The sequence below is a fragment of the Hyperolius riggenbachi genome, chromosome 12 (genome assembly GCF_040937935.1).
Source record: "Hyperolius riggenbachi isolate aHypRig1 chromosome 12, aHypRig1.pri, whole genome shotgun sequence".
NCBI classification, from domain to species: Eukaryota; Metazoa; Chordata; class Amphibia; order Anura; family Hyperoliidae; genus Hyperolius; species Hyperolius riggenbachi.
The window spans coordinates 111951373-111976035 of record NC_090657.1 but is presented as its reverse complement, the minus strand read 5'-3'; the positions used below and the strand labels follow the sequence as shown (position 1 = coordinate 111976035).

The 24663-nt window shown below is 44.7% G+C and overlaps 1 protein-coding gene across 2 annotated transcripts in view; it reads right to left on the bottom strand.

Annotated features, from left to right (window-relative positions):
• Window positions 1–24663, bottom strand: part of TMEM94 (transmembrane protein 94) — a 264228-nt gene that overhangs the window by 18467 nt on the left and 221098 nt on the right. For both annotated transcript variants that reach the window (XM_068263426.1, XM_068263427.1), the window contains exons 29-31: window positions 23993–24087; window positions 23821–23914; window positions 23568–23738 (exon numbers count right to left, since the gene is read on the bottom strand). In XM_068263426.1, coding sequence (XP_068119527.1) covers window positions 23568–23738; window positions 23821–23914; window positions 23993–24087 — 360 coding nt within the window. The remainder of the gene's footprint in view (window positions 1–23567; window positions 23739–23820; window positions 23915–23992; window positions 24088–24663) is intronic.

Here is a 24663-nt window from a genome sequence, read left to right as displayed (position 1 = left end):
TTAGATGCTTATTTAGCTCTGTGACTTCCGCCTCTAACTGAGCAACACGCACACACCCAGGGCAACAGTAAACACCCTCAATCTGCTGATCAAGGCATGCATACATGTCGCAGGATGTACACTGTACAGCATAGTCCAACAGGATGACTATTGTGTGGGGAAAAATTATTTAAAGTAAACTGTGGCGGTAAAAGATGAAACGGGAGAGTGAGTGTAGCTGAAGAGGAGGAAAGGGAGAGTGAGTGAAGTTGGGGAGTGAGTGAAGTTGGGGAGGAGGGGGAGGGGTGGAGGAGGGGAGGAGGGGGAGTGAGTGAAGCTGGGGCTGAGTCCTCAAAACTTAAAGACTACACCACAACGTGCCTAGCACGTTCTAACCAATGCAAAAAAACGCAATATTGGTTGAAGGTTTTAGTCCTTACCTGCTTCCTCTTGCCTCTCTCTTTGTGCCTGTGTGCTAATGCCTGTTTTTAACGCCTATGCCACTTGTGTTGAAGCCACTTAGTGAGCAAGCCACAGACTGAGCAAGCTCAGGTACTGAGTCCTGAAGCTGACCAAATACCTCCTGTTGCAGCTAATCCCTCCCCCTAGCTGATTGCCTGCCCGCTGCTAAGCAAACTACAGTTCAGTCTACAGTAGCACAGTACCTTCAAAAGGAACAAATCCACCCAGACTCCGGCCAAGATGGCATACACCTCACCTCCAGCCAGCAAGGCCCAAATGAGAACGGAGGTTGAGGACTCCACCACCAAATTCTTAAGTGAAATCTGGGATTATCTGCGCAGCTTACCCACTAAATCTGACCTGGAGGACCTGGGTAACCACATCACTTCTGCCACCTGAGCTGAACTTCAGGGAATCCAGGAAGATATCCTAGACCATAGCGGACGACTGGCCACGCTGGAAGCCGAAACAATCTCCATGAAGGCAGAGATCCGGGCCTTGGTGGAGCAAAACGAGAAACAAAAAGCCACCAACATGGCACTACGCTCTGGCCTAGAAGATCTACAAAATAGAAGTAGACGATGTAACATCAGGGTGAGAGGCCTTCCAGAATCCATCAGAATCAAGTTTATTCGCCAAGTACGGCAGTTGTCGTACCCGGAATTGGTTGTGGTACATATGGCATCTTTACATGACAGACAGAACAAGAACAACAGGAATTACAATGAGACAGGTATAGCAACATGCAGATACTGGTGAACATTCATGGGAGCTCTGGCACACTCATGGGAGCACTAGCAGCTAGGGTGTGGGCCAGTACTGCCCAGAGTGAAGAGAGTTCAGAGATCGGGGTGCTGGCTAGGTGATAGAGTTCAGGTGGAGAACAGCTTGAGGGAAGAATGTGTTCCTGCGCCTGGTGGTTCTGGCGTAGATGGTCCTGTAATGTCGGCCTGTTGGCATGAGCTCGAAGTGGCGATTCCCCGGGTGGGAGGGGTCGCCAGAGATCTTGGAAGCCCTCGACCCGAGTCTCGCCATGTGGAGTAGGTCTAGTGGAGGCAAGGGTGATCCTATGATTTTCTCCTCAGTGTCAATTACCCTTTGAAGTTTGTGCTTGTCCTTGGCGGATGCTCCTGTGTACCATACTATGACAGAGGAACAGAGTATGGATTCTGTGGTAGCAGTATAGAAGCTGGTCAACAGTTTGCGCGGCATGCCGGATCTCTTTAGTTGACGCAAGAAGAAAATCCTCTGCTGGGCCTGCTTCTGTATCTTGGAAGTGTTTTGCTCCCACCTAAGGTTCTTGGTTATGGTTGTGCCAAGGAATCGTACATCGGACACACTGGAAACCGCAGTATCATCAATGAGGACAGGGGAAAGCACAGGGGGGTGCTTCCTGAAGTCTATAGTGAGCTCCACAGTTTTTGTTGCATTGAGAACGAGCTTGTTCTCCTTGCACCAGCTGCTAATCCTCTCGATCTCGCTTCGGTAGGTGTGCTCCCCTTTGTTGTCAATAGGGCCTATGATAGTTGTGTCGTCTGCGAATTTAATGACCTTCACAGAGTCCGCAGATGTGGTGCAGTTGTTCGTATACAGAGAAAAGAGTAGAGGAGACAGCACGCACCCTTGCGGAGCGCCTACATTGGTGGTTCTTTCGTGGGAGAAGCAGTTGCCAAGCTTAACTCGCTGTGTTCTGTTGGAGAGGAAGTCCCTGACCCATGCACGCAGAATGGGATCTACTCCTAGCTGCCTGAGATTGTCGAGCAGGATGACCGGGCAGATGGTATTGAAAGCGGAGCTAAAATCCAGGAACAGGATCCTGGCGTAAGAGTCCGGTTTGTCGAGGTGCTCTGTGATGTAAGACAAACTGACATTTATGGCATCCTCCACAGATCTGTTTGCCCTATACGCGAATTGGTGTGGGTCAAGGAGGGTGTCGGTGGAGCGCTTCAGGAGGGTGAGAACGACGCATTCGAAGATCTTCGCAATGACAGGAGTAAGGGCTACAGGCCTGAAGTTGTTGAGATCTGTATTCCCTGGCTTTTTAGGAACTGGGATAATCAAAGATCTTTTGAGGCAGGATGGTACCTTTCCTTCTGCTAGGGACCTGTTGAAGATGGGTGTCAGGGCGGGGGTTAGTTGGTCTGCACAGGATCTCAGACAGGCCGATGACACCCCGTCTGGACCAGAGGCCTCCTGGGATTAGTCCTTCGAAGCAGACTCAGTATGTCCGCTTCCTGAATGACGACTGGTGCAGGGGGATCGTGACCCAACGGTGGGATTGGGACGGATGGAGCCTCCTTTGGTATAGGTGTGGGAGAGCTGTGCTGCCCGAGTTGGTGCCGAATCTGCAGTAGAACTCGTTGAGCTCCGCCCCCAGTTGGGTGCTGGTGGTCGCGTGATGTGCAGGTGCTTTGAAGTTAGTCACTGCCCTAAAGCCTTTCCACACCTCCCGTGGGTTGTTGGACTGGAGACTAAGACCCAGTTTGTCGGAGTAGGCCCTTTTTGAAGCCCTTAGTTCTCGGTTTAGGGAGTTCCTCGCTGCCCTGAACTCTTCTGGGGTGCCGGACTTGTGTGCCTCCTCCTTGAGTTTCCGCAGGCGGCGTAGTTTACTGTTGAACCAAGGCTTGTTGTTTGGGAAGACCTTGAAGGATTTGGTTGGGATGCACGATTCCTCGCAGAAGCTGATATAGGAGGTGACATTATCTGTCCACTCCTCCAGGGTTGGTGCCTCCAGGGCCGACCAGTTGGTGCAGTCGAAACATGCCTGTAGCTCAAGCTTTGTCTCCTCCGACCATTTTCTGACAGTCCTGGTGGTAGGCTTCGAGGACTCGATGAGCCTTCTGTAGGAAGGGATCAGGTGGATAAGGTTGTGGTCAGAGTTCCCTAGGGCAGCACCCTGAGCAGCTTTGTAAGCGTTCTTTAGGACAGTGTAGCAATGGTCTAGCGTGTTGTGATTCCTGGTGGGGCACGTGATGTGCTGCTTATACCGGGGCAGCTCCTGTCGCAGATTTGCGTTATTAAAGTCTCCCAGGACAATGAAGAGGGCTTCCGGGAGTGCAGTTTCCCACCTGGAGATGGTGTCGCTGAGTGTTTGAAGGGCACTGGCGGTGTTTGCATCTGGGGGGATGTAGACTCCGAAGAGGGCAAATGAGGAGAATTCCCTGGGTGCATACTGTGGCCTGCAGTTTATGGCTAGGAGCTCCACGTCTGGTGTGCAGATCTTGCTCAAAGTTACTGTGCTAGTGCACCAAGCGGAGTTTATGTAGAAGCATATGCCGCCTCCCCTCTTTTTCCCTTAAAGGGACTGATCGCAGTCCGCACGGAAGAGGTCATAGTCTGGCACGTGGAGTGAGTTGTCCGGTACATTGTCGTTCAACCAGGTTTCAGTGAAGCAGAGGACTGGAGTGTTTTTGGCAATGGAGGGTTTGTTGTCGAGCAGTAGGAGTAGTTCATCCACTTTGTTTGGAAGAGAGCATACGTTCGCCAGGAGGATGGCCGGGATAGGAGATCGAAGACCTTTCCTTTTGAGTCTCACCCGTGCTCCCCCTCTTCTCCCCCTGTGTCGAATTTTCCTTGGAAGGGCGTTGGCACCGCCAGTCAGCTGTTCAAAGTGGGCACAGACTAGGTCCCACAGTGGAGGTCCTGATGATGGGTCGCACTGGGATATGAGTCCCATTCCAGTATTGCCTCCCTGGACAAGGGGACAGAGTACCGGGTTGCCATGGAGTGGAGTGGTCAACAAGGGGTATAGAACGGACGTGCAGCGCCCAGACCGTGCGCGGTACGTAGGCAGCCCCGTCCCTGCACAGTGCAGAACAGTCTCTGAGCAGCACAGTCTCTAAGCAGAGCAGTGCTGCATACGAGCTGCGTACGGTCTGGGCGCTGCGCAACCGGTGTCATACCCCTTGCTGACCACTTGGTCAGCAAGGGGTATGACACCGGTCGCGCAGCGCCCAGACCGTACGCAGCTCGTATGCAGCACAGTCCCTGAGTAGAGCTGGACAGTCCCTGAGCAGCACAGTCACTGAGCAGAGCAAGAGCAAGCGGTGAGCAGCACAGTCGATGAGCAGCAGTCTCTGATGCAGCAGCTTATCCCTGTGAGGACATCTTTATTCAACGGTCTATTAAAACAACCAGAAGACGCCATCTTAAAATTTGATTGTATTCACAGGGCCTTAAGACTGCAGCCCTCCCCAAATGAGCCTCAAGAAAAGCTGTCTCCATCTGGATCAACAGGGATATGTGAGGGAGCAGGCTGGTGTTGTACTTTGTTCTCTGGTTGATGGACGTATGTCTTTTTTTTTAAACCCAAATAACTATGCAACTATGATGGGCGGAAACTCCTCCTATTCCGTTTTCAATATTTTTTATTGGAATTTTCAAAACATTTTTTTGTTAAACCGTTTTCAATATTTTTTATTGGAATTTTCAAAACATTTTTTAAACTCCTCTTATTCCAAGACTTCGCGCCAAGTATGCTAGCCTAGCGGAGAGCCTTACAACCCCTCCTGAAGGCACTGCAGGAAGATGGAGCTAACTATAAATGGGGATTCTCATTTCAACGCCACATCCTAGAAGAAGACAAGACCTACATGCTTCGCAATTTGGCAGACCTTCCAGAACTCTTCCGTGAACTGGATATCTTACCAGTAGATCTACCTGAATGGCAACTAAAGCAAATAGCGATTGGCCTTCTACAACGCCAACGGAAACAAAGGCCTAACAAATGCTTACCACAACCGGAGTGATGCACTTTGTTTTACATGGAGATTCCGAGTATATAGGAGACCTGACGAGACTTCTACCACATCTAAGTACTTTTTGCGTGTTATACCAATGATACTCTCTTTATTTGGCCCTTAATTTTACCACTTTCAAGAGAGGTCCAACTCTCTCATTTATATTATTTACAAAGACCGCTCTCACTCTTCAGGCTGCGCCATCTCCTTTGACGCACGCCGTGTTTTGGGTGGGGGGACTCGGGGGGGGGGGGGGGGTTCAAATGTTGTGCTTTCTGGATGCTGTACAATTTATATTACGACTTGTCTCTCAATAGCTTTTATGTTAGTTAATATGTTTTGCTGATCCTTGACAACATATTTGGATCCCCATATTCGCAGGGTATTGCAGAGAGGAAGAGTGTGGGAGGCGCGGCCTTGGAGCACATTGTTAAATTTACGGTTAAATGCCTCTGGGTGCCTATGCTCTATATGTGCACCTGGGATATGGGCATCCTCGCGTGATCTCCTCTTAGAATGTTTGACCACTACAGGCTGATCGCGGTGTATTGCCTTCCTTCAATATTCGGTGGGGGGTAATAGACTGCCTATCATAAGTGCCTGCCTTTTATCATATTAATGTGTGGGTCTGACATGCTGGCTTAAGATTGACTATCTTGATGGCTGTCTACTGAGCTTAACCTCTTGACGACCAGCTTTGGCGTAAACTGGTCGTCTGCGGGTTACCATGGAAACAGCCGCTCTTTCCATGTCAATTCACGGAGGGTGTCTCCGTGAACAGCCGGAGAGCCGCCGATCGCAGCTCGCCGGCAAAATGTAAACAGGCGGGGAAGAAGCGCCGTAAGGCAGATCGACGATCCCCGGCCTCTGATTGGCCGGGGATCGCCGGCATATGATAGGCTGAAGCCTATCCTTCAATGCGCAGGACGGAGGGAGAGGGAGGGAGCGGGAGAGACGGTGGAGAACGCTGCGGAGGGGGGCTTTGAAGAGCCCCCCCGCTAAGCAACTGCAGCCGGCGGCGATCAGACCTCCCCAGCAGGACATCCCCCTAGTGGTGAAAAAAGGGGGGTAGTCTGATCGCCCTGCTGCACTCCTGATCGGTGCTGCGGGCTGTAGAGCCCACGCACCACCGATCAGTGAAAAATCCCCTGGTCGGCAAGTGGTTAAGGTGGTGGAATGAAAGCTTACAGTTCCCTATCCTCCATCTTTCCCACCCTTTCCCCGCCATCTTCCCTCCCTACTTCCTATTTTTCCACATAGAATTATCCCCCCCCTCCCCCCATAAAACTTAAAACAATGTGTGCAACTACAGCACTTTGACTAACAGTTCACAGACCTCACTTAGAGCTACTCCTCCAGGTTTTTATAATAACCCTGATTATTTTTATACACAAGTGGTATAACCCGAGAATTTGATTTTTCTCACAAACTTCCCCCATGAGCTGGGAATCATCTTTCTAAAATGGTTAATGTTTAAAGTTTTGTGATTGGGCTGGGGGAGAAAAGAAGTTGCCAGATCTCGTGGTAGACAATGACATCCCTTTTTCCCTCATAGGAGAGTCCTGCTTTTACAGGACATGTTATTGGTTACGACCTACTACTTAGGGGTTCATCCCACGATCAATATCAGACAAATGTTTTGGGCCATGTTTGACTTTTCAGTATTTTTAGTTATATTGGTTAAAAAGGGTTCCCACTGGGTGCTTTTCCCTGCCATACTCACCTCTTTGAAACAAATCCACGAATCACGTAAACATTTTGACAATTAACGTCAAAGGCCTTAATATCCCAGAAAAAAAAGACGCATCCTCCTAAGAGAAATATGGGCTCAAAGGGCACAGATTGTCTGTATGCAAGAGACTCATTTCAAAGGATCTATTTACCCTAAATTACATAATAGACATTATCCCATTTCTTTCTATTGTAACTCCCCGAACTCTAAAACTTAAGCAGCCCATACACTCAGCCGATTGCAAATCGGTTGGCCAATCGACCGATCGACGGCCGATTTCGATCGATTTCGATGGATTTCCATCGAACTTGCAGGGTGGAAAATTTAGGTCGATCTGATGAGATTGCTTATCAGTTTGCATTGGCCTTAATGGAAATCTGATGGCAAAAAAAATGCCATCAGATTGAATTTCAATAGATTTCAAAATGAAATCTATTGGAATTCTTTCCTGGTAAAAAATGTTCTAAAAACGCATCAGATAGATCATCAGATGCATTTCTTATCTATCTGCTGCCAATCTGACGAGTGTATGGGCACCTTAAAGGTACTGCAATACGCATTAGTAACTCTTTACCCTTCACGGTTTCTGACACAAAAACTGATCCCTTAGGCAGATACCTACTTAGAAAATGTCTTATCAGAGACAAGAAGTACACCTTGGGGTCCATATACAGTGGGTTGCATAAGTATTCGGCCCCCTTGAAGTTTTCCACATTTTGTCACATTACTGCCATAAACATGAATCAATTTTATTGGAATTCCACATGAAAGACCAGTGGTGTACACATGAGAAGTGGAATGAAAATCATACATGATTCCAAACATTTTTTACAAATCAATAACTGCAAAGTGGGGTGTGCATAATTATTCGGCTTCCTTTGATCTGAGTGCAGTCAGTTGCCTATAGACATTGCCTGATGAGTGCTAATGACTAAATAGAGTGCACCTGTGTGTAATCTAATATCAGTACAAATACAGCTGCTCTGTGAGGGCCTCAGAGGTTGTCTAAGAGAATATTGGGAGTAAAAACACTGTGAAGTCCAAAGAACACGTAAGACAGGTCAGGGATCAAGTTATTGAGAAATTTAAAGCAGGCTTAGGCTACAAAAAGATTTCCAAAGCCTTGAACATCCCACGGAGCACTGTTCAAGCGATCATTCAGAAATGGAAGGAGTATGGCACAACTGTAAACCTACCAAGACAAGGCCATCCACCTAAACTCACAGACCGAACAAGGAGAGCGCTGATCAGAAATGCAGTCAAGAGGCCCATGGTGACTCTGGACGAGCTGCAGAGATCTACAGCTCAGGTGGGAGACTCTGTCCATAGGACAACTATAAGTCATGCACTGTACAAAGTTGGCGTTTATGGAAGAGTGGCAAGAAGAAAGGCATTGTTAACAGGAAGCATAAGAAGTCCCATTTGCAGTTTGCCACAAGCCATGTGGGGGACACAGCAAACATGTGGAAGAAGGTGCTCTGGTCAGATGAGACCAAAATGGAACTTTTTGGCCAAAATGCAAAACACTATGTGTGGCAGAAAACTAACACTGCACATCACTCTGAACACACCATCTCTACTGTCAAATATGGTGGTGGCAGCATCATGTTCGGGGGGTGCATCTCTTCAGCAGGGACAGGGAAGCTGGTCAGAGTTGATGGGAAGATGGATGGAGCCACACACAGGGCAAACTTGGAAGAAAACCTCTTGGAGACTGCAAAAGACTTGAGACTGGGGTGGAGGTTCACCTTCCAGCAGGACAATGACCCTAAACATAAAACCAGGGCAACAATGGAATGGTTTAAAACAAAACATATCCATATGTTAGAATGGCCCAGTCAAAGTCCAGATCTAAATCCAATCGAGAATCTGTGGCAAGATCTGAAAACTGCTGTTCACAAACGCTGTCCATCTAATCTGACTGAGCTGGAGCTGATTTGCAAAGAAGAATGGGCAAGGATTTCAGTCTCTAGATGTGCAAAGCTGGTAGAGACATACCGTAAAAGACCGGCAGCTGTAATTGCAGCAAAAGGTGGTTCTACAAAGTATTGACTCAGGGGCTGAATATTTACACACACCCCACTTTGCAGTTATTAATTTGTAAACAATGTTTGGAATCATGTATGAGTTTCTTTCCACTTCTCACGTGTACACCACTTTGTATTGGTCTTTCACGTGGAATTCCAATAAAATTGATTCATGTTTGTGGCAGTAATATGACAAAATGTGGAAAACTTCAAGGGGGCCGAATACTTTTGCAACCCACTGTATTCACCAAATACAGACCAAGATAAATTTCTACAGGCATTCCTCTCTGATATATTTGCTGAGGGCAGTGTCAATTTGGGTGGAGATCTAAATGCTGCACTCACTCCATGCATAGACACCTTCCATGGGAAAACAAGCTTCGTCAATGCCAGACTAAATAAAATGAAGAAAACTCTGCACGGTAGACAATTGATTGATATTTGGAGGGCGACGCACCCATCCACCAAATATTACACATTCTACTCGCAGTCCACGGTGTATACTCCAGAATAGATTACATCTTGGTTTCCTACAACCTCCTCTCAGAACACATCACATCTGACATAGGCATAATTTCCTATTCAGCTCATGCTCCTGTCCATATGACTATCAACTGTAAATCCAAAAGAGGATCTCCTTTTACGTGGAGACTAAACACTTCTATGTTACAGGAAAGCTCTACTGAGGAAGAGGTTGTGAGAAAATGGAGAGAATTCTTCTTAAAGAGAACCTGTAACCAAAAAAAGTTCACCTGAGGGGGTACTCACCTCGAGAGGGGGAAGCCTCAGGGTCCCAATGAGGCTTCCCACTCCCCTGTAGCTGCAGGCAGTCCAGCGCTGGCTCCCCCGAAGTGTCCAGGAATCCTCCCTCGACAAGCGCTGATTTATTTACCTTGCCTGGCTCCAGCAGGGGAGCTGTTGCGGCTCTCCGCATGAAGATAAGCGAAAATAGCCGATCTCTGTCGGGTCCGCTCTACTGCGCACGCGACTTGCGCCTGCGCAGTAGAGCGACTCGACAGCGATCGGCTATTTCCGCCCATCTCCGAGGCGGAGAGCCCATACTGCACTGGAGCCGGGAAGGTAAATATTTACATCCCCCGCTGTTCGGGAGCTTTATCTCCGCCGCCGTGGGACCGAGAAGGACGGGGGAAGCCTCAATAGGATCCGGAGGCTTCTCGCACCCGAGGCGAGTACCCCCCAGGGGAGGTTTTTCTCGTTACAGGTTCTCTTTAACGACGTGGAGGATTTGTCGCCCTCCATTTTATGGGAGACACACAAATGTGTCCTGATGGGACTTCTCATTAGACAAGGCACAAAACTAAAAAGGGAGAGGGGAAAGTTGATTGGTAGTCTATTAGACTAAATTCATAACCTGTAACAAGTACATAAAAGAAAACCAGATGAAACTGTCCTATTGAAACTGACAGACGTTAGACACAAGCTAAATAAAATTCTACAAGATCAAGCCAAACAAGCTGCACGCAGGTGCCATCACACCTTTTTACATGGCAATAAATCTGGAAAATTGTTAGCACGTGCACTTAAACAACAGCAACAAAGAACCTACGTCTCACATTTAGTAGATTATACAGGTAAAAAACACATCAGAAGTGAATCTATTGCTAGTACATTCAAAAAATTCTACCATAAACTTTACAATCTAACTCAGTGCCCCCATGGGAGTATCAGGTTCCCTAACATCTCAGACATTGAGGACCATGTTTCCCAATCTAATATGCCCAAACTTACAGATGATATGAAAAAGTCCATGGAGGAACCATTCACCGAAACTGAGATATCGAAAATTATCATGGGTCTTAAACCCGGGAAGGCTCCAGGGCCAGATGGATTCCCTGCCGAGTACTACAAAAAATGTAGAGATATATTAACCCCTTATCTTTGCAAAATGTTTAACACTCTAGCAGAGGTGAGGGGACAGTTAGATTACCCACCCAATCATTAGAATCCCACATCACAGTGATTGCCAAACCACAGAAAGACCCTGCTGCTTGCGGAAGCTATCGGCCTATATCATAGTTACATAGTTATTTTGGTTGAAAAAAGACATACGTCCATCGAGTTCAACCAGTACAAAGTACAACACCAGCCTGCTCCCTCACATATCCCTGTTGATCTAGAGGAAGGCGAAAAAACCCTTACAAGGCATGGTCCAATTAGCCCCAAAAGGGAAAAATTCCTTCCCGACTCCAGATGGCAATCAGATAAAATCCCTGGATCAACATCATTAGGCATAACCTAGTAATTGTAGCCATGGATGTCTTTCAACGCAAGGAAAGCATCTAAGCCCCCTTTAAATGCAGGTATAGAGTTTCCCGTAACGACTTCCTGTGGCAATGCATTCCACATCTTAATCACTCTTACTGTAAAGAACCCTTTCCTAAATAAATGGCTAAAACGTTTTTCCTCCATGCGCAGATCATGTCCTCTAGTCCTTTGAGAAGGCCTAGGGACAAAAAGCTCATCTGCCAAGCTATTATATTGCCCTCTGATGTATTTATACATGTTAATTAGATCCTCTCTAAGGCGTCTTTTCTCTAGACTAAATAAACCCAGTTTATCTAACCTTTCTTGGTAAGTGAGACCTTCCATCCCACGTATCAATTTTGTTGCTCGTCTCTGCACCTGCTCTAAAACTGCAATATCTTTTTTGTAATGTGGTGCCCAGAACTGAATTCCATATTCCAGATGTGGCCTTACTAGAGCATTAAACAGGGGCAATATTATGCTAGCATCTCGAGTTTTTATTTCCTTTTTAATGCATCCCAAAATTTTGTTAGCTTTAGCTGCAGCGGCTTGGCATTGAGTACGATTATTTAACTTGTTGTCGATGAGTACTCCTAAGTCCTTCTCCAAGTTTGATGTCCCCAACTGTATCCCATTTATTTTGTATGGTGCTAGACCATTGGTACGACCAAAATGCATGACTTTACATTTTTCAACATTAAATTTCATCTGCCATGTATGTGCCCATATAGCCATCCTATCCAGATCCTGTTGCAATATGACACGATCTTCCTGAGAGTTGATGATTCTGCACAATTTTGTATTATCTGCAAAAATAGCAACATTGCACACTACTGCATCTACTAGGTCATTAATAAATAAATTGAAGAGCACTGGACCTAGAACAGACCCCTGTGGTACCCCACTGCTAACAGTCTCCCATTTTGAGTACGATCCATTGACCACAACTCTTTGTTTTCTGTCCATTAGCCAGTTCCCTATCCATGCACACAGACTGTTCCCCAGTCCTTGCATTCTCAACGTTTGCACCAGACTTTTGTGGGGAACAGTGTCGAAGGCCTTTTCAAAGTCCAAGTATATCACATCTACAGCATTCCCAATATCCATATTAGCATTCACTACCTCATAAAAGCTGAGCATGTTAGTCAAACAGGATCTGTCTTTAGTAAACCCATGTTGATGCTGAGAAATAAGATTATTTTCTACTATGAAGTCATGTATAGTATCTCTTAGTAACCCCTCAAATAGTTTGCATACAACTGAGGTTAAGCTTACAGGTCTATAATTTCCTGGATCTGATTTTTTGCCCTTCTTAAATAATGGGAAAATGTATGCTGTACGCCAATCCACTGGGACTCTGCCAGTTGTTAGAGAGTCACAAAAGATAAGATAAAGGGGTTTAGCTATAACTGAACTTAATTCCCTTAGGACCCGAGGATGCATGCCATCCGGGCCAGGTGCCTTGTCTATTTTTAATTTATTTAATCTTGCCTTCACTTCTTCCTGCGTTAAGTACTTAATATTACAGTTAGAAGATTGAAACTCTTCTGCCTCTGTAATTTGCAACAGTGCTGTTTCCTTTGTGAAGACAGAAGCGAAGATAGCATTTAATAACTCTGCCTTACCTTGGTCATCCACCATTGAGTTCCCACCCTCATCCTTTACCAAAGCTTTAGCTAACAGACTGGCAGAACACATGGGTTATTTAATACATTGGGACCAAGTGGTATTCATCCAACAAAGAGAATCTAGAGACAACATGATCAGAGCTCTTTATCTGCTCCAGCTCACCTGGAAAGAAATACTGCATGCTATTATCCACTGATGCAGAAAAAGCATTTAACTGGGTGGGCTGGAGCTGGATAAGATCTGTATTACAAAAAATCCATCTGGGCGATATAATGCTTTCATCCATAAATGCTCTGTATACTACCCCAACGGCTAAAATTAAAGTGAATGGGATCCTTTCAGATCCCTTACATCACTATCGGTACTCGGCAGGGATGTCCTCTGTCTCCCTTGATTTTTGCTTTGGCCCTTGAGCCTTTCCTATGCACAGTCAGGAAAAATCCTGATATTACAGGTCTTCGCATATGACACACAGACCACAAGGTAGTGGCTTATGCCGACGATCTCCAATGATGATACCACTTTCCTTCCTCCAACATATGCAAACCATATTTAATAAAAATTTCTGGAAAAACAAACCTCCCCAACTTAAGAGACATCCTGTACTGCTCCAAACAAACTGGGGGTCTGGCCTTACCCAATGTGCGAAGGTACTATTATTACTAGAGTAGTACAGTGGCATAGACACCAGGACTATAAACTATAAACAGTGGGTAGATATTGAAGCTACACTCGCTCCCTATCCCCTTACCAGCCTAGTATGGACTACAACCAAACCACGTTCCTCCTGGAATCTACGAACTCTCTGCCATTATACCTTAACCATCTTCCATATGGCCAATAAACTATTAAATATAGCACCCATACCTTCTCCATTACTCCCTATTTCCGATGATCCGGGTATAGGTGACGACACACAAATTTCATCTAAATAGACCACTGGGCCAACCCTGGGGGAATTTAGAAGGCGACAGGAACGTAGTGCTCTTCACTGGTGGGAATACTTCCAATACAGACATTTCCTGACTCATTGTATACGACCTTCTCAATACAGACAGAACACAGACTTCGAAGATCTTTGCCTGGTCCCAGGACCAATTAGGAAAACCCTCTATATTATATACTAGCTTATCCTCGTTAGCGATCCACACTCTGCCCTTCTTTCAAACTTGGGAGACAGAACTAGGCAATACCTTTACACCGGACAAAAAAAAAAAAAAAAAAGTTTATTACAACAAAAAAAACTCCACGTCTTGGGAAAACCGGCACTAAAACCGGCCAGCCGGTGCCAGTATCCTGCAGACACACCACCTCTGCCCGTACAGGACCACAATATCAAAGAAGGACATGGCACTCAGGAGCTGTGCAGCAACAAGCTGTATTGGAGTCACAAGATACACAACATGTTTCCGGAGGAGCCCTTCACAAATCTTCTAGGTCGGTCAGAGTGCAGGAGGTAAATTATAAACTACTTACCCGATGGTATTTCACTCCACCTAGATTACATGCCATTTACCATGAAAAAAGATTATCTCTGCTGGCGATGCCAGAATGAGAGGGGCACCCTACTACATATTATGTGGTCTTGCCCTGCCCTCTTAGACTTGTGGAAAAGAATCAAAAGATTCTTGAAGTCTGTAACAGACAGAATTACCCCATTAGTCCCAGAGTTTACATCTAATCTTCTTTTCTTTGTCAAGCTTTGTCGACCCAGGGAGGAATGGGCTGCCTCTGTTGTAATGAATACAAGTTATGCACGCACCCTGCAGGCTGTGTGCTTTGTTTACTCCTCACAGACAGCGTCTCAGCTCTCAGAAGGGGGAGGGAGCTGCCTGTCACATGCTGAGAAACTGTGCGAATCTCAGACTGGAGTGCAGATACTTCACTATGTAATAAAAACTTGTAGTATACTGTAACATGATATAGATACACACACACACACATATATATTAGTGTGTGTATGTATGTATAATATATATATATATATATATATATATATATATATATATATATATATATATATATATATATACACAGTACAGACCACAAGTTTGGACACACCTTCTCATTCAAATAGTTTTCTTTATTTTCATGACTATGAACATTGTAGATTCACACTGAAGGCATCCAAACTATGAATTAACACATGTGGAAGTATAGTACATAACCAAAAAGTGTGAAACAACTGAAAATATGTCATATTCTAGAATCTTTAAAGGTAGCCACCTTTTGCTTTGATTACTGCTTTGCACACTCCTGGCATTCTCTTGATGAGCTTCAAGAGGTAGTCACCTGAAAAGGTTTTAACGTCACAGGTGTGCCCTGTCAGGTTTAAGTGGGATTTCTTGCCTTAAAAGTGGGGTTGGGACCATCAGTTGCATTGTGGAGAAGTCAGGTGGATACACAGCTGATAGTCCTACTGAATAGACCAGGCATGGGCAAACTTGGCCCTCCAGCTGTTGAGGAACTACAAGTCCCACAATGCATTGCAGAAGTCTGAAAGCCACAGTCATGAGTCATAAAGGCAAATACATTGTGGGATTTGTAGTTGGAGGGCCAAGTTTGCCCATGCCTGGAATAGACTGTTAAAATTTGTATTATGGCAAGAAAAAAGCAGCTAAGTAAAGAAAAACAAGTGCATTGTTTACATTTGCTCTCCCCTCTAATCACCCAGTGATCACCCATCAATCACCCATCAAACACCCCGTCACCACCTGTCACTGCTACCCATCAGATCAGACCCTAATTTTCCCCCTTGAGGGCACCCAATCACCCGCCACACCCTCAAATAGCCCCCCAGACCCCCTCTGATCAACTCGCCAGTGCACTGCTTGCATATATTCTCCCTTGTAATTATTATTATTATTTAGTATTTATATATCGCTGACATATTACGCAGCGCTGTACAGTGTATATATATATATATATATATATTGTCTTGTCACTAACTGACCCTCAAAGGAGCTCACAATCTAATCCCTACCATTGCCATATGTCTATATTATGTAGTGTAAGTACTGCAGTCTAGGGCCAATTTTTAGGGTAGCCAATTAACTTATCCGTATGTTTTTGGAATGTGGGAGGAAACCGGAGTGCCCGGAGGAAACCCACGGAGACATCGGGAGAACATACAAACTCTTTGCACTGATCACCTATCAATCACCCCGTCACCCCCTGTCACTGCTACCCATCAGATCAGACCCTAATCTGACCCTTGCGGGCAACCAATCACCCGACCACACCCTCAGATAGCCCCCCAGACCTGCTCTGATCAACTCGCCAGTGCATTGCTTGCATATATTCTCCCTGTAATCACATACTGATCACCTATCAATCACCCCGTCACCACCTGTCACTGCTACCAATCAGATTAGACCCTAATCTGCCCCTTGCGGGCACCCAATCACCCGCCCACACCCTCAGATAGCCCCCCACACCCACTCTGATCACCTCCCCAGTGCATTATTTACATCTGTCCTCCCCTCCAATCACCCACTAATCACCCATAAATCACCCCCTGTCACTGCTACCCATCATACCCATCAGATCAGACCATCATCTGCCCCTTGGGGGCACCCAATGACCGGGCCACACACCCTCAGATACCCCCGATCACCTCCCCAGTGCATTGTTTGCATCTATTTCCTCCTCTATTCACACTCTGAGACACCCATCAATCACCTCCTGTGACCCCCTAGCACACCTACCCATCAAATCAGGCCCTAATTTGCCCCGTGTGGGCTCCTAATCACTCGGCCAAACCCTCAGACCCCCTCCGATTACCTCCCCAGTGCATTGATTGCATCTATTCTCCCCTCTAATCACCCACTGAGACACCCATCAATCACCTCCTGTCACCACCTGTCACCCCCTAGCACTCCTATCCATCAGATCAGGCCCTAATCTGCCCCCCTGCAGGCTTCTGATCACCCGGCCAAACCCTCACCCGCCCCACCGCAGTCACTGAATTTTTTTTTTCTGATCACTGCTGGTACGACTTAATTGTGACTGAGACCAACCATTATGCCACACAATACGCAACCACCAATCCAAGAAGCTACTATGCCCAGCCTTTTCGGTGGAAGCCACTCCAAAGTTTCCAAACGTAACATTTTTGGGGCCTTCTCCTTAAAGAGAATCTGTATTGTTAAAATCGCACAAAAGTAAACATACCAGTGCGTTAGGGGACATCTCCTATTACCCTCTGTCACAATTTCACCGCTCCCCGCCGCATTAAAAGTAGTCAAAAACTGTTTTAAAAAGTTTGTTTATAAACAAACAAAATGGCCACCAAAACAGGAAGTAGGTTTATGTACAGCATGTCCACACATAGAAAATACATCCATACACAAGCAGGCTGTATACAGCCTTAAGCAGCCCATACACTCAGCCGATTTTCTGGCCGACCGATCGATCGCGATCGATCGATCGATCGCAAATCGGTTGGCCAATCGACCGATCGACGGCCGATTTCGATCGATTTCGATGGATTTCCATCGAACTAGCAGGGTGGAAAATTTAGGTCGATCTGATGAGATTGCTTATCAGTTTGCATTGACCTTAATGGAAATCTGATGGCAAAAAAATGCCATCAGATCGAATTTCAACAGATTTCAAACTGAAATCTATTGGAATTCTATCCTGGTAAAAAATGTTCTAAAAACGCATCAGATAGATCATCAGATGCATTTCTTATCTGTCTGCTGCCAATCTGACGAGTGTATGGGCACCTTTACTTCTGAATCTCAAAAGATCACTTGTGTGTGTTTACCTTCTGTCCCCAGCTTCTCTCATGCACTGAACATTACAGGCTTCCTGCAGACAGCTCTGCCTATGTCATTAATTTCTTAGTATGTGACAGACCAGCTCCTTTCACAGCCTCCAGAGGAGGATTTTTATCCAGCTCTCTTCTATCACTGATAAGATAGCAGAGAAGCTGCTGGCTTATGTAAATAAAACACACACTGGAGTGTGCATAGAGGAACAGTTCAACACTGAAGAACTTGGCAGCCTTCCAGACACAGGCCGACAAGTCTGACAGGGGAAAGATACATTGATTTATTACAGAGATGGTTATAGTAGAAAGAGCTGCAGCAAGCCAGATCACATTAGAATAGGTTTAGGAACTTGTAGGATGGTAGAAAAACGTTGTAATTTTTGTTACAGAGTCACTTTAACATGGGTCTAGTCAAAAAGAATGTATTGCGGTCTTATTGGTCTACGCACCCAATACTTCAGATGCCCATGTTCTCTGCTGCCATGTCCAGGTCACGATTTGAGAACATCCTGCGCTTCCAGCACTTCAGTGCCAATACAACCTGTCATCTAAGAGGCCACCCTGCTTATGACTGGTTCCATAAAATTCGGCCCCTCAGACCACCTGTCATCAAAATTTGCAGATGCTTATAACCCTGAACAGTCATTTTGAGGCATTTGGTTTCTAGACTACTCATCACGGTTTTGGGCCCCTAAAATGCCAGGGCCGTATAGGAACCCCACAAGTGACCCCATTTTAGAAAGAAGACTCCGCAAGGTATTCCGTTAGGTGTATGATGAGTTCATAGAAGATTTTATTTTTTGTCAAAAATTAGCAGAAATTGATTTTTATTGTTTTTTCACAAAGTGTCATTTTCCGCTAACTTGTTACAAAAAATAAAATCTTCTATGAACTCACCATACTCCTAACTGAATACCTTGGGGTGTTTTCTTTCTAAAATGGGGTCATTTGTAGGGTTCCAATACTGTCCTGGCATTTTAGGGGCCCTAAACCGTGAGGAGTAGTCTTGAAACCAAATGTCGCAAAATGACTTGTGTTAATCCTAAAGGTACTCATTGGACTTTGGGCCCCTTAGCACACCTAGGCTGCAAAAAGGTGCCACACATGTGGTATCGCTGTACTCAGGAGAAGTAGTATAATGTGTTTTGGGGTGTATTTTTACACATACCCATGCTGGGTGGGAGAAATCTCTCTGTAAATGGACAATTGTGTGTAAAAAAAAATATAAAAAAAAATATCGCATTTACAGAGATATTTCTCCCACCCAGCATGGGTATGTGTAAAAATACACCCCAAAACACATTATACTATTTCTCCTGAGTACGGCGATACCACGTGTGACACTTTTTTTGCAGCCTAGGTGCGCTAAGGGGCCCAAAGTCCTATGAGCACCTTTAGGCTTTACAGGGGTGCTTACAATTTAGCACCCTCCAAAATGCCAGGACAGTAAACACACCCCACAAATGACCCCATTTTGGAAAAGTAGACATCCCAAAGTATTCAGAGAGAGCCCGTGGCAGATTTCTTTTTTGTTTGACACAAGTTAGCAGAAATGGCAACTTTTTATTTATTTATTTCTTTTGTAACAAAGTGTCATTTTCCGCTAACTTGTGACAAAAAATAAAATCTTCTATGAACTCACCATGCCTCTTAGTGAATACTTTGGGATGTCTTCTTTCCAAAATGGGGTCATTTGGGGAGTATTTATACTATCCTGGAATTTTAGCACCTCATGAAACATGGCAGGTGCTCAGAAAAGTCAGAGATGCTTCAAAATGGGAAAATTCACTTTTTGCACCATAGTTTGTAAACGCTATAACTTTTACCCAAACCAATAAATATACACTGAATGTTTTTTTTTTTTATCAAAGACATGTAGCATAATAAATTTGGACAAAAATGTATACAGAAATGTTACTTTATTTGACAAATTTTATCACAGAAAGTTAAAAAAATCATTTTTTTGACTAAATTCATGTCTTTTTTGATGAATATAATAAAAACTAAAAATCGCAGCAGCAATCAAATAGTTCCAAAAGAAAGCTGTATTAGGGACAAGAGGTAAAATTCATTCAGGTGGTAGGTTGTATGACCGAGCAATAAACCGTTAAAGCTGCAGTGGTCTGAATGGAAAAAAAGTGTCTGGTCCTTAACCTCCCTGGCGGCTATGCAGGAGGATTTCTCAGGCCCTGCTGGGCTGATTTGCATAATTTTTTTTTTTTTTTTTGCAACACGCAGCTAGCACTTTGCTAGCTGCGTGTGCACTCTGATCGCCGCCGCTCTGTGCCGATTGTCCGCCGCTCGCCGCGCCGCCCCCCCCCCCAGACCCCGTGCGCTGCCTGTCCAATCAGTGCCAGGCAGCGCTGAGGGGTAGATCGGGACTCCCAATGACGGCGGGGGAAGCCCTCCAGGAAATCCCGTTCTTTGAACAGGATTTCCTGCTCGGAGATCGCCGGAGGCGATCGAAGAGGGTGGGGGGATGCCGCTGCACAGCGGCTATCATGTAGCGAGACCCCTGGGCTCGCTACATGATTTAAAAAAAAACAACAAAAAAAACGCTCTGCTGTCCCCTGGCGGTTTTTAATAGACCGCCAGGGGGGTTAAACGGAAGGTCCAGGCAAAAAAAAATAAAACTGAGTTTCACTTACCAGGGGCTTCTACCAGCCCCATGCAGCCATCCTGTGCCCTCGTAGTCACTCACTGCTGCTCCAGTCCCCCGCTGGCAGCTTGCCGACCTCTGAGGTCGGCGCGGCGTATTGCGTACATTTTTACGCATTCCCGCTAGTGCAGGAACATTAACACATGCATCTTACGCGTTTAGTGGTGCCATGCGTAAATAAGTCACTTGTGGTTTTTTTGTTGGGGGGGGGGGGGGAGGGCTAGTTGCGTGTCTTTGAACAGATTCTAATTAATATTTCTCCTAACGAGCATGACTCCACAGTGGTATATACACTGATCAGTCACAACATTACAGCATCTATAGAACCTTCCAAGGAAGTGAACAGTCAGTTCTTTAAAGTGGATCCGAGATAAACTTTTACTCATTGCATAATTGTGTTCCTTTCATATAGTTTATAGGGCATTCCTCAAGCCAAATACTTTTTTTGTTTTGTTTTAATACTCTAATTCCCTATAAACTAAACAAGCCTCGCCCACGGCTCCTTTTGTGCCGTCGGCACTGTAGCAAGGGCTTATGGGAGCTCAGTCTGGGCAGGAAGAGGAGGAGGTTACTAGCCATTGATTTCAGAGGCAGAGGGGAGGAGGGAAGAGGAGAGGGGGCTGAAATTACACACAGGCAAGCTGATAGCATCTCCTGCACTCAGCCTGTGACAATGTGGCAAACAGAACATGGCTGCCCTCATTGTATCACAGGAATAAATAATCAAACTTTTGAAGCGGTTTGCAGCTAGATATGCTGTGTAAACTATCTAAACTTTAGATAAGATATATAGACAAGTTACTTGTTATAGTTAGTTTTTCCTCTCGGATCCGCTTTAAGATAGTGTTAAAAGTAACAAAAATAGGTAACTATAAGGGTGTAAAGAGAAACTATAAGCCAGGATTGAACTTAATCCCAATTAGTAGATGATATCCCCTTTCCCACAATAAATCTTTACCTTTTCTCAAATAGATCATGAGAGACATATGTACGGCTGATATAGTGAAACCCCCTCCCACAATGTGATGTCATGACCATGGTCCTGACAGTTTGCTGTCTGTGAACCTTGTTGCATTGGGTGAAATAACGGCTTTTCCCAACTGTTAAGCATGCAGTATCTCCCTCTGTGCATAGAACTCTCAGTAAACGAACATTCTGCACAGATCACCTGGCAGTACTAAATTATGTCACCACCAGTGATACATTTTAGAAAGTAAATCAGGTGGAGGACAAATTTTACAACAAGTAAACACTGACTAAAAAATCTATAAATTAATATTGTAATCAATAAGCAATTTCATTTATTATCTCATTTTCACTAGTTCCTCTTTAAAGAGACTCTGTAACAAAATTTTCAGCCTCATTTATTCTATCCTATAGGTTCCTATACCTGTTCTAATGTGGTCTGAATTACTGCAGCTCTTTCTAGTTGCATAGTCTCTGTAATATATCTAATCTTCTTTTCTTTGTCAAGCTTTGTCGACCCAGAGAGGAATACACACACAAACATCACTTCCTGGGTAGCAGCCATGTTTTTGGCTTTTGGCCTGCCTAAAACTGGCAATTGAAAGCCAGGATCGTGGCAGAAACGGCAAAGAGATCCAGGAGATCACAGTGACTCGATTGGTATGTTTTTTATTGTTCAAATCGGACAGTACAGATTCTCTTTAAACAGTTTTGACAAGGGCAAAATTGTGGTGTCTAGATGAATAGGTCAGAACATCTTCAAAACGTCCAGTCTTGCTGGGCCATGGCCAAAGTGTAGCGGAGGCGAATATTGCCAACTAATTAGGACACAGAAGTATGTTCCCTTTCCAATCACATACCTTCGAGTCCTCTATGCGCAGCTCTCCCTCCCCCATGACTTATGCACCCCCCCTCCACCTCTGATTACTGATAACCAGCTTGTCCGTAGCTTAACCACTTCCCTACTAAGGGGTTTTCCCCTTCTGGACTAGAGCAATTTTCACCTGTCATCGCTGCTTCCATTCATTCTCCAATAACTTTATAGTTACTTATCACAACAAAATGATCTATATCTTGTTTCTTTCACCACCAAATAGGCTTTCTTTGGGTGGTACATTTTGCCAAGCATTATGTTATTCTACATGCATTTGGAATAATAAGTAAAAAAAAAAAAAGAAAAAAATCATTATTTCTTAATATTCAGCCATTATAGTTTTAAAATAAAACGTTCTACTGTGGATAAAACCCACACATTTTATTTGGCCATTTGTCCCGGTTATTGCAACGTTTAAAATATTTCCCTAGTACAATGAATGGCGACAGTATTTTATTTGGAAATCAAGGTATATTTTTTCTGTTTAGCCTCCATCATTAATTACAATTACGATTGATTTCCACCTTTGGTTCTCATTAACGCTAGCCTGTCTGATCCAATCCCTTGAACAACTATTATAACACAAATTGTTGAAATAATAGTAGCAGTAAGTGAAAGGTGTCAAATAACATACTGCATTGCCTCTTACTGCATATGGGGGTTGCGTAGCTGCAGACCAGTCAGAGTGCTAATGCCAATTCCTGTCTACCAATGAAAGTAAGTACAGTTGACAGAATGCACCAGAGAGCAAAGGAAGAAGGTGGTCTTGTCTAATGGCCTCCAAATTCCCTAGATCTCAGGGAAAGCTGGAAAAATAAGTCCTATCCATGGAAGCCCCACCTCACAATTCACAAGATTTAAAGAATCTGCTGTTAATGTCTTGATACCAGACACCACAAAGGCCCTCTGGGATTTAGTGGCGTCCATGCATCAGTGGTGCCACCCAGGTGACCTGCACAGCATAAAGCAGGTGGGTTTAATGTTCTGGCCGATCAATGTCCACTACAGATTTAATATTCAGAATGAATAAAGCTGGCCATACAGATATAGATTTCCACCCAATGTTCCAAAATGATTGATTCCTTTCTGAAAGAAGTAATCAATTCCTACCACACACAGCACATTGACTTTTAATGGATTCCTGCAGAGAATCTAAAAAAAAAATGTGATCAAAGCACTGTGTTGCACTGTTTAATGCAATGCAACACTATGGCCCGTCGATCTATTGCTGCTTTTCACCTATCCCAGATAAACTTACATTCCCTGTTTGAGTGCTAGTTTTGATTGATTTTTAGTCAAAATCGATCAAATTCCCATCCAATTCGATCAGAGTGAATGAATCTGCAGTGAATTTAAGGGTAAAATCAATGTGTGTATGCGCAGCTTAAGGCTTGAAATAAAAAACAATTGTAAACTTAAAAAAATTATATGATAAAAAAAATGATTAAAAAACCTTACCTTATCTCGTGCATTTTAACAATTTCATTTATAAGAAGGACAAGTATAAGAGAGAGTGACCCCAAAAGCCATGACAACAAGGGGATGTCCCAAAAGCTGAAACGTATAGGTGAATCAGGGTTTGTCCAGAGTAGGAGGTCTAAGACTGTCTGCAGTCCTTGAGCTAGAATCCTGAGAAACAAAACATTTACTAAAACACTGAATAATACATCTCAAGCAAATTAAGTGACTTATAAAAATGTTTAGAACTCACAGCACAGGGAGAGTCAAGCTCCACCACATGTTACTGAAGGGGCTTCTCTTCCATAGAGATTTAGAACGATGGACATGACTAACGGAGATAAACACTGTGAAAAAAGACATTTTGAAAATTAATGTTCAGATCTTCCGTCTCTTCATCAAATCTAACACCTGACTCTGCTCACCAGTGTGCAAGACAATCAGACAGGTGCAAAACTTCTGAGCTACAAGTAAAGTTCCAGAAAGGGATCCAAACCAGTCTGGAGCACCATCAGCATTACTGAAGGGAATAAAGAACAAATAACACAAATGTAAGTGTATCAGATTCCTCTTCTATAGAAACTATATACATACATTAAAAAAGGCATCTGGAAAAATGGGCGCAGGGTTTGCCGCTAGTAGAATCTCGCTAAAACTAGCGATATTCTACTAATGAATTTCCATAGCAAAATATCGGCAATATCTACAGATATTTTAATATGCCTAAACCTAACCCTAATCTCACACAGAACCCTCTTTCTTCCGACGCCTAACCCTTGGACACCCCCCCCCCCAGTGGCGCCTAACCCTAAGACCCCCCGAGTGGTGCCTAACCCTAAGACACCCCCAGTGGTGCCTCAACCTAAGAGCCCCCCAGGTTGTGCCTAACCCCAATACCTCCCCCCAGTGGCACTTAACCCAAAGATCCCTGTGGTGGAGCCTAACCCTAAGATCCCCACTGGTGGTGCCTAACCCTAAGATCCCCCTGTTGGTGCCTAAACCTAAGAACTCCCACGGTGGTTCCTAACCCTAAATCCCCACTAAAGCTTTCCTCCCTTCTCTACTGCAAAGCCGCGATATGCAGAAATCAAAGTAT